General features: G+C 42.5%; 1 protein-coding gene across 1 annotated transcript in view; it reads left to right on the top strand.

Moving 5' to 3' along the window:
* The window catches only part of LOC140236296 (uncharacterized), a 60,011-nt gene extending 53,233 nt beyond the window's left edge, over positions 1-6,778 (top strand). Inside the window, 1 exon segment of the mRNA XM_072316250.1 lies at positions 6,735-6,778. Within this exon segment, the coding sequence (XP_072172351.1) occupies positions 6,735-6,778 (44 nt within the window).
* The last annotated feature ends 4,650 nt before the right edge of the window (positions 6,779-11,428 follow it).

The following is an 11,428-nucleotide window of genomic DNA, read 5'->3' on the forward strand; positions in this document are numbered from 1 at the left end:
CGTCTTCACGTTCACTTACTACAAGCTTAATATCGAGGTTTCCTATCCTCGAGGTTAAGGTTTTTTGTCTGAACGTAACTGATGTAGCCGTACTTTGAACCAGGTTTTTTGACAGGAAAACTGTTGAAATGACAAATAATATTTTCTACAGTGGAGGTGGCTGCGCCATTCCTTATGAATAAGAAAACCCAACCAATATGATACAAGCTATGTTGCTATGAATCTATTTCTTTCAGAGAAATAAGAATCGGTTAATAGTGATAACGATGTGTCCTTTTGATTCATGGGCGTAAATCCCGGGGGGGATGGGGGGGATATATCCCCCCCTGAAATGGAGGAGGGGGGGATGGCCTGTACAATCATCCCCCCCTGAATTTTGAGGGAAAAAATGGAGGAAGCAGAAATGTGATTGTAACAATTTTGACATAATTATTGCATGACGTTTGTACGCCGGCCTTCAGACAGGTAACATAGCTGAACAGTATTCTATCTTGTAGGAAAATGTATACATAATTTTCTCAAGCGCTCGCTCGCTTCGCTCGCTCGCGAAGAAAGTAACATCGACATACAGTCACTGTAAGGTATGGCTCAGACGTTGACAACGTCAAATAGTATAGGCCTACATGTAAACATGCTATGCTATGTAACTGGGGACCATCTGCAAAATATGTACGAAAACAAACAAACAAACAAACAAACAATAACAAAAACTATATCGTCATAATTGAACCCCCTCCATTTCCTGAATCATTCCTGAGAAACGACAGTGACTCAGTCAGGATACATCTATGGGCATTCCCAGGGAAGATCAGGGGCGTCAAATCTATCTCGGGGGGGGGGGGGGGGGCAAAGAGAATTTGCCCCGCCCCTTTGGAAGTGTTTAGGCAGACAAATCATTTATCCCCCAAGCAATTCCCGAGATGAGGACAAATCTCGAACTTTCTTAATGGAAAATTGTCCAAATATCCCCAGAACTATGCACCAGATCGTTGTATTGCAATCATAAGCATGCAAAAGCTCCGCTATACAGGATCCCTTTCGATAAACTTTGTACACTTTTGACATTGACGTATATATCCCTAATTCATCAAAGAGTGTGCAGCAGATCTTTCACTTAACAAAAGCACCCTCATATGCAGAGGCGTCGATGGGGGGGGGGGGATGGTTCTCCCATAAAAGTGGGACAAACAAAAGCGAAAAATATAGCTACAAACGGCAGTTTTTGGAGTGTAAAATATCAAAATTTTAAAGCTCGCTCGCTCCGTTCGCTCGCATTCAACCATAATGCCATTCTCCTGATGTTGCTGCCAGTGACTGACAGCAGTTTTCGGCCGGTGCGCCCCCCTCGATTTCCAAAGCGAAAAATATAGCTAAGAACGGCAGTTTTGGGACTGTAAAATGTGAAAATTTTGAAGCTCGCTCGCATTAATCGCTATATGCCATTCTCCTGATGTTGCTGCCAGTGATTGACAGCAGTTGCGCCCGGTGCACCCCCCTTAATTTCCAAAGCGAAAAATATAGCTACGAACGGTAGTTTTGGGACTGTAAAATGTGAAAATTTTGAAGCTCGCTCGCTTCGCTCGCTCGCGTTATTTTAATCATTATGCAATTCTCCTGATGTTGCTGCCAGTAATTGCCAGCAGTTTTCCCCCGGTGCGCTCCCCTTTATTTCCAAAGTGAAATAATACAGCCACAAACGGCAGTCTTTGGACTGTAAAATGTTAAAATTTTCAAGCTCGCTCGCTCCGCTCGCTCGCATTTAACCGCTATGCCATTCTCCTGATGTTGCTGCCAGTGATTGCCAGCAGTTGCGCCGGGTGCGGCTCCCCTTAATTTTCAAAGTGAAAAAGTATAGCTACAAACGGCAGTTTTTAGACTCTAAAATGTCAGAATTTTCAAGCTCGCTCGCTCCGCTCGATCGCATTTAATCGCTATGCCATTCTCCTGATGTTGCTGCCAGTGATTGACAGCAGATGCGCCCGGTGCGGTCCCCCTTAATTTCCAAAGCGAAAAATATAACTACGAACCGTAGTTTTTGGACTGTAAAATGTGAAAAATTTGAAGCTCGCTCGCTTCGCTCGCTCGCATTTAATCATTATGCCATTCTCCTGATGTTGCTGCCAGTAATTGCCAGCAGTTTCCCCCCGGTGCGCTCCCCTTTATTTCCAAAGTGAAATAATACAGCGACAAACGGCAACGGCGACAAAAGCAACCTAATATGTATAGAGGCGTCGATGGGGGGGGGGGGGATGGTTCTCAAATAAAAGTGGGACAAACAAAAGCGAAAAATATAGCTACAAACGGCAGTTTTTGGAGTGTAAAATGTTAAAATTTTTCAAGCTCGCTCGCTCGCATTTAACCGCTATGCCATTCTCCTGATGTTGCTGCCAGTGATTGCCAGCAGTTGCGCCCGGTGCGGCTCCCCTTAATGTTCAAAGCGAAAAAGTATAGCTACAAACGGCAGTTTTTTGACTCTAAAATGTCAGCTTTTTCAAGCTCGCTCGCTCCTCTCGCTCGCATTCAATCGCTATGCCATTCTCCTGATGTTGCTGCCTGTGACTGACAGCAGTTTTCGGCCGGTGCGCCCCCCTCAATTTCCAAAGCGAAAAATATAGCTACGAACGACAGTTTGGGACTGTAAAATGTGAACATTTTGAAGCTCGCTCGCATTCAATCATTATGCCATTCTCCTGATGTTGCTGCCAGTGATTGACAGCAGTTGCGCCCAGTGCGCCCCCCTTAATTTCCAAAGCGAAAAATATAGCTACGAACGGTAGGTTTGGGACTGTAAAATGTGAAAATTTTGAAGCTCGCTCGCTTCGCTCGCTCGCATTTAATCATTAGCTATCATTATGCCATTCTCCTGATGTTGCTGCCAGTAATTGACAGCAGTTGCGCCCGGTACGCCCCCCTTAATTTCCAAAGCGAAAAATACAGCCACAAACGGCAGTCTTTGGACTGTAAAATGTCAAAATTTTCAAGCTCGCTCGCTCCGCTCGCTCGCATTTAACCGCTATGCCATTCTCCTGATGTTGCTGCCAGTGATTGCCAGCAGTTGCGCCCGGTGCGGCTCCCCTTAATTTTTAAAGCGAAAAAGTATAGCTACAAACGGCAGTTTTTAGACTCTAAAATGTCAGAATTTTCATGCTCGCTCGCTCCGCTCGCTCGCATTAATCGCTATATGCCATTCTCCTGATGTTGCTGCCAGTGATTGACAGCAGTTGCGCCCGGTGTGGTCCCCCTTAATTTCCAAAGCGAAAAATATAACTACGAACAGTAGTTTTTGGACTGTAAAATGTGAAAATTTTGAAGCTCTCTCGCTTCGCTCGCTCGCATTATTTTAATTATTATGTCATTCTCCTGATGTTGCTGCCAGTAGGCCTAATTGCCAGCAGTTTTCGCCCGGTGCGCCCCCTTTATTTCCCAAGCGAAAAAAATACAGCCACAAAGGACAGTTTGGGGGACTGTAAAATATCAAAATTTTCAAGCTCTCTCGCTTCGCTCGCTCGCATTTATTCGTTATGCTATTCTCCTGATGTTGCTGCCAGTAATTGCCGGCAGTTTTGCCCGGTGTGTCCCCCTTAATTTCCAAAGCGAAAAAATACAGCCACAAACGGCAATTTTTGGACTGTAAAATGTCAAAACTTTCAAGCTCGCTCGCTCCGCTCGCTCGCATTTGACCGCTATGCCATTCTCCTGATGTTGCTGCCAGTGATTGACAGCAGTTGCGCCCGGCGCGGCCCCCCATAATTTCCAAAGCGAAAAAGACTAGTATAGCGACAAACGGCAGTTTTTAGACTGTAGAATGTCAAAATTTTCAAGCTCGCTCGCATTTAATCGCTATCAAATAGCGGCCATTCTCCTGATGGTGCTGCCAGTGGTTGACAGCAGTTGCACCCGGTGTGCCCCCCTTAATTTCCAAAGCGAAAATATAGCTACAAACGGCAGTTTTTGGACTGTAAAATGTCAAAATTTTCAATACAAAAAAGATTTATACCCCCCCCCCCCCCCGTTTGCTTCGCTCCCTCACATAACCGCTCCTCCTATAGGTCAAATCCTGTCTACGCCGGTAATAGGCCCCATTATTTAGTAGGCCTTCACAGTGATGTCGCACAGGCGGAGCAAGAGCTGAAATACCAAGATTTAGTCTTTCATTAATATATTGTGAATATTTCATTTTCTTATTTTTCTTTTAAGAAAAGAAAATAAAAATTTCACCAAAAGTGTGCACCAGATCGCTGAATTTCAGGTCTGAAAATGCAAAATCTTCCTCGTGTGGGAGAGGGATACCCCCCCCCCCTACACACCCTCCCCCCGTTCGGTCGCTCCGCTCCCTCTGACAGATATTTAAAAAACAAAAAAGTGTCTTCATACTTTTATGGTCTGATTTTCTGCCGAAAGTCATCTGACAAGCACAAAAAAAAAAAGCAACAAGAACAACAAGTCTTCATATTTTTGCTGCCACTTTCCTCCCACTTTATATTTCATGCAAAAGAGTGGGACATCCGGTCCCTGTAAAGTGTGTGTGTGTGTGGGGGGGGGGGTGGGCACCAAGCTTCTCCCCCCCCCCCCCCCCCCCGGTCCGGTTATGGGCTTGTAATCGTGGTGATGGTGACCATCCCCCCCACTCCTCAGTACGGATTTACGCCGTTGTTTTGATTATCTTCATCATGTTACAGGTGGAGTGCATCACCATCAATGCCAAGCCATTAAGATCTTTCCTGAGTGATAACCAAAGGGGCATACAGGTAACATTCTTTTGTTCTCTCAATTATGAGATTATCAATAATCATATATGTGATATTCATGAAGTGCAGTTATTGGTGGCCTAGCATTACCTTAGCGGGACATCTGGATGGAAGCAGAGAAAAAGTCACAAGAAGAACAGCGAAGAGATTTACTATGGGAAATTCTTTCAAGAGTATGACGTCTAATCTTAATCCAGTTCAATCTTATTCAGCAGTACGTAATAGTGAACAGTGAGGAGAAACAAGAGGGAGGTAGAATTGATCTGCTGCGAAGAATGTAGAATCAAGTTAAAGGACATCAGCAATGTGCTTTACACTTTGATCTTATACGATAGGGTCTTTAAGTAGTATCACATATTGATACATAAATATTTAATTCCGAGGTTATGTCGGTAATTTTAGCCACAAAAACAACATCAACAAACAAACCAAAACAAGACAAACAAAAACCAACTAAACTTAAAGAAATGTTTTCAATTCCAACATAATAAGTGATTTGATATTAAGTGAAAGATAAATATTGCACATTAGGGGATTGAGGTGTGATAAATGTCTCAAAAGTAGGCCTAATGCTGGATAATTTGTTTTTTAACCACAAAGATCTGTTTTCGGATAAGACGTAGGCATTGTAGGCTATCGGGAAGCATTGATCCCAACGCGCCTTACATGTCGTTGCGCAAACAATTCACCCCTCGCGAGCTTGCGGCGTACGTTGCTGCCTGGACATGGCGAAGATGAAGTTAGTCATCTAATGTCTGAGGTGCTGTCAGATTCCCGCAAACGAGGATACTAACTTTAATTTTAGAATTTGTAGGCAGCATACGTCGTCAAGGATGAATTGTTTCGAGCGACAATTATGCAACATCACATATTCCGTAAAATGCAGTGCGTAAGTGCTCTGGCGATAAACTTGTTCGGATGTTGCCACAATACTTTCTATTGAATGAATACCAATGACAAGGATGAAGGCCCGTTTACTCCGAACACGGTACGGGCAACGGGCCGGGTTTTTGCAATGGTGTGCCAAAAAGGAACCATGTCTGGTTCTGTTACATTATCACTTCTCCGCTAATAATTTTGTTACAACATTGATATACTACTGTTTGTTTTGTTGTTCATAATTTGGTCATAGGCATGTTGCGAAATTCTTTCATTTTTGTTTTGTTTTGTTTGGTTTGGTTTGTTTTTTTGGGACCATATTAGGAAAAAAACAAAAAACAAAAAACAAAAAACAACAACAACAACAAAAAGAAAAAAAAAAACAAAAAAAAAACGGCCCGTTGCTCGTACCGCCGGTGCTCGGTGTGGACGCGCCCTAAGGGTTCGCTAACCACGCGCTGTATACATTTATGTAATGGCCCAGACTAAAACCGTATGTCACTGATTACAATTTTCTTCAATGGACCAAAAATATGTCCTTTGGATTGTACCGATGTGTTGGCTCAGTGAGTAGAGCGGCTGCCCTCACAATCGGGAGGTCGTGGGTTCAAACCCCGGCCGCGTCATACCAAAAGACGTTAAAAGATGGGAGTTGCTGCTACCTTGTTTGCCGTTCAACAGTTGAAAAGGTTAGAGCAACGTCGATCTGGCGCTGCTCAGTGGCTGCCGGGCCCACGATCAATTGGGCAAAAAGAATTTCCATTCTCGGACAATAAAATTTGGAGTTTGGAGTTTTTTGGAGTTTATCTTCTTTTTCCCCCCCTTACATTGAAGACTGAGTGTTTATCTACCAAATATCAAAATTCTGCGGTGTATGACGAAACTGAAATAGAAATAATGATTTGAAAAAAAGGTTTTACTGGTCAATTAGCTGTAAAGCTTCCCTGACACTGTTATTGGAAAAAAACATGCTGAAATCTGTTGTTAGCCACTTTTGGAAGATTTCGAAGTGGGCGGTCTTTTATTTGGATCAGTCAAACATTACCCAATCCTCTACTACCTTGGAAAATTGTCTTTCTATTGAATTCTCCTCTCACTCTCCAACAGACACCCTGAGTTATGACAGCAGCTCAGAAGACGAGAGCAGCTAGCCAAGAAACAGATCAAGGTTCTGGGCAAGAAAATTTACCAGCTCCGGACGAATCTGAGACAAACAACTAAGGAAGCATGATACTATCATGGGTGTATGCAAGGGGGGGGGGGGGGTCGGGAGGTTCGTACGACCCCCCCCCCCAATTTTCAAAAGGTCCACTTTTTGTAACAGACATTTTTGTTTTTCGAGGGCTTTTTACCCTGTATACATAGTCAACAGGGGAAAAAAGTGACCAGGTGGTGTTCCAGCAAATTGTCAAAAACCTCGTAAATTTCGTAACTTAGTTTTAATTTGCCATAACGTATTTCTCAGGCTTAAGCCGCATTGCCATGTTTATTGATTTTCCTGTCTCCCATCAGCAACTCATCGAACTAGTTGCCTAGACTACACACTTACAGCCGGCCTTATTACTCGCGCCTTACCCTATGACAACCGCGGCCGTTTGAATTATGGCCTATAACTATATTGTCCTGTAAGGAAGAATGTTATAGTTCATACTCATGCTTTCAACTCTTGTCCTTTTGGATTGAGATTGAAGTGCATATTCTACTTTCTTACTACATTCGGAAGCAAAGTTAGGCAGGATTGACTAGCTCTGGGAGTATCGTCAACTCTGGAATACTTGTATTAAATGGTCCGTAAGACTTTTTACTATATACTCTAGGATTTAATAGGAAGGTGTAGCTAGTCAGCAACTTTTTTTTTAAATTAAGTTTTCAACTTACCGATTCACGAACTTGTAAGTGACCAACTCAGGTTTTATCACCAGTTTTAACATAAATGAGTTTTTCTAAGTATGCCGAAAAAGTCACTTTTGTATGCACCAATGGCCCCATTTTAAGATATAAAATTAAAAAACTCCCCACCGTGGGAGCGGGGACACCCCCTCCCACACCCTCCCCCGCTCGGTTGCTCCACTCCCTCGCAAAGGTAAAGGTCCAAAAATTGTGATTACGACCCCCAAGAAAAAATCCTGGATACACCCCTGGACCAACTCGGGTTTTATCACCAGTTTTAACATAAAATTTGAATGGGTTCTTTTCTAAGTATGCCGAAAAGGTCACTTTTGTATGCACCAAATGGCCCCATTTTAAGATATAAAATTCAAAAACTCCCCACCGTGGGAGGGGGACACCCCCCTCCCACACCCCCCCCCCCCGCTCGGTCGCTTCTCTCCCTCACAAAGGTAAAGGTCAAAAAATTGTGATTATGACCCCCCCCCCCCCGAAAGAATCCTGGATACACCCCTGACTATTAGTTACTATTGATAACTATTATGTTACTCTTCGAGGAGTTGGTTTCTTGAGAGGACCAGGACAAGAAATGGCACGTTCAAGAGGAAGAAGGGAACAAGCAAGATAAAGACATTTGTTGGAGGAGAGGGGAACAAACCAAGGCTTAACATCATAAAGAGAGGAGACACAAAGTTCTTTGGAATCATCTTCTTACTTATGGTCTTTTTAATACGCCCTCTTTTGTCCTATGCGGTATTAAAAGGCTGCGTCTTTCAGCCAGGACCTGGCAGCAGGGATGAGCTCTATACCAATTAAACGGAGACGTACGCCTACATGTATGTACCGCTGAAAGTTGAAAAACACGCAAAGACTACCAGCTGGAGACACTGCTGACACGTGATAGCACCTTGTTAAGATATCATCATGGTTGAATGACAAACCTTGTTGGCCAGTCTTATAGAAATATCTATTTCTTCATGCGTTTTCTCTACTTGTCTTAATTGTTTTCTTCTTCATTATATTGTGTTTGCAAACATTTTGTATTTGAGTCGAAAATAATGATTAACGGGCTTCTCATCGCAGGATACAGTTAGCAAGAGTACAAGTATATACACTGGAAAAAATAACAATACGCACTCTCTGAGTGAGTAGCATGTATAGTGACAGGGCTCGACCTTAACTTTTTTTCTAGGAAGCCAGCCGGGCTCCTCAGGGACCTTTTTAGGGAGCCAAATTGAGTTTTAGAGAGCCACGTTTCCCTCAGTCACAATCAGCAGTAGAGGTCTATTACATGTACATGTATTAACCTGGTGGAGAAGATTTCGTTTAGATATAACATGCATTTCTCCAGACACAAGCCGGAGATACCTGGTTCTTAGTATCTAACAGGTTTTAGCACAGTCACAGTGTGTGTGTGTGCGTGTGTGTGTGTGCTTGTGCCTGCCGTGCACCTGCGTGTGTGTGTGTGTAGGTGTTTTGTGTGGTCCCTCTCCCATTCCCTTGTGTAATTTCTTACCCTGGTCTGTTCATAATTATTGTCTTTCTTTCTCGGTTCTTCTTTTTTTAGCTGCAAGGTGTTGGTTAGAAACAATTATGTAACGCCACATGTTGATTGATCAGCAGAGCTGCCAACCTTTGGAAGCACAAATCCGTACTCAGCAGCTCCAAAATCCGTACTTTCCACCAGAATCTGTATTTTTTCCATCTCCCTCTTTTTTGCCATTTTGAATTAAACTTGTCGACTTATAAGGCCTACAAGCTCTTTAACATAACATTACGACACATGCCGAAGTATCGAGCTGGTCACTAGAACGATAAAAAATCCAAACTACGCAATGTTCAGCGTTGATTGATTGCTTTCTCTCAATGCATGTGTACAAGACTACAAGTGCATGTATGTACCTCCACAAACTTGCTGGGCTGGTTATGGAAGCTTCCACTATCTAGCAGGGAAGGGGGATGCTTTCATCTTCTCAAGAAAGCTTCTGTGTGAGTGAATGCAAAACTCTGTTCGGTGTTTCCAACTATAGTTTACTATAAAACATAATCATGTGCTGTTTTCAGGCTTTTTAATTTTACTGGATTTTAAACATCAGTATTTTCCGAAAGTACCGGTATTCCAATTTCTTTTACCCTGACTGGAATCGGAAAGTCTGCTATAACGATGATCGCAAAATGCCGCGCTGTGTGTGGTTGCGCCAATGTGCAAACACGTGGTTGTACTTTCAAGTTTAAAGGAATGCGCCATGTGCTCCTGCCTAAGAGGTTACTGCAAGTTCGATGGATCGAATGTGCCATAGCTGAGCTGATGGCTTGTTTACGGTATTTAACATGCAGTTTATATTCAATACGAAGAAGTCATAACGTCTTTCACAAGGAAAAACATACAAAACAAACAAAATAACACCTACGAACGAATGTTGATAGCCAAAACTTTGAAAAGTAATAAGCAGTTATGATGAGCATGAACTGAAATTAATTGTCATGATTTTGCTGTCTAACCATGTGATGACTGCATCTCATTGGACCTACTTCATAGTGAATTTTTCTGGGCATACGAGACCTTTTAAGTATTTCTGTGATTGCCTTTTTAATTGACTGATTAATCGATCCTTTTTTATTGTTCAGGGAACATAAGATATTCGATTAAGTACACCATATTCGACTGATGTTTCCTGCTATGCGCCAAAACAAAGGCTATAAAATTGTAGAATCACGGTATCTTTGCAATGATTCCTTTAATTCAACTGAGCTGGTTCTTCTCGAGATCGATATTTTCAGGATATTTACACGCTGTTTATTCCAGTGCGCGCATTCTTTCGTCTGGCACGCACCTGGGTGTGGCACCTGCTTTTGTGGAAATTTCCACAAGGGGAGAGGGGTGGGTGTCAAGTTTCTTCAAGCCGAAGAGACTGCGCGCACGTATTCAGTATTTCACAATCTCTTCGCTCTAATTTATTGTAATTCATGACATGCTTTCTCCTTATTCTGTGCTGATATTGAACATTCAGATTTAACTTTACGAAGGTTGGTAGATCGTGGATCTTTTTGTTGTGAGGTGTATGTAATTTCTTTTTTTTTATCATTCTTTGGAGGGGAAAGAAGAGTAAGGGGGAAGAAGAATAAGAGGGAAAGTGCAATAAAACGAACGGCACGTACGCTCAGCATTTGCGGTAAGCCGTCTTTTTATACCAGCGTAGTTTTCATCATCACCATCAGACATCACTCGGATCATTTTAGCCTTTTCCTATCAACATTAAGAAACACGCACAGTCCCTCGAGATAAAACCGAGGAAAATAAATAACGAATACAAAGTACCAACACCTCCCAACAACACAAATATTTAGAAAAGACAACACACGTCGCTTCGATTCGAAAAAGTATTGCAGCAAAGCGGAGAAATCGCTGTTACGAAAATAAGTGCGAGACACTTGAAAGAATTGTTTAAATATTTCAAAGTATAAAGGGAACGGATAAAGTGATATAAAATGGAAGAAATCGTACCAAACGAGGTGTGAGAAACGACAGAAATAGAACGATAAGTTTAGTAGTAGGATTAGGCCCTAGCAAAAGTTTGCAGCACCGAAATGCGAAAGCTACGCGAAAATTAATACACATTGGAAACTCTGTATTGCGACGAGATCCTTCCTGGCCTGGGATCGTCAATAAACGATACAAAACAAAGGAAATTAATTCATTTTGACCGGAAAATAGTTTGTTATAAGTATTCTGTTATATGAGATCTCCTTTAATGGGCCTAGAAATACATTGAGTTTCCACGATACTCGGGAAAGAAAGTCCGAACGCTTTTCACCTGCACATTTACTGCAGTGCTCATCAATACACGAACAGAAACTCACCTCTTCCTTGCAGAAAAATGATGCAATAACGTTACAAAACACACACACAACAT

Source organism: Diadema setosum, chromosome 12 (genome assembly GCF_964275005.1).
Source record: "Diadema setosum chromosome 12, eeDiaSeto1, whole genome shotgun sequence".
In the NCBI taxonomy this organism is placed as follows: Eukaryota; Metazoa; Echinodermata; class Echinoidea; order Diadematoida; family Diadematidae; genus Diadema; species Diadema setosum.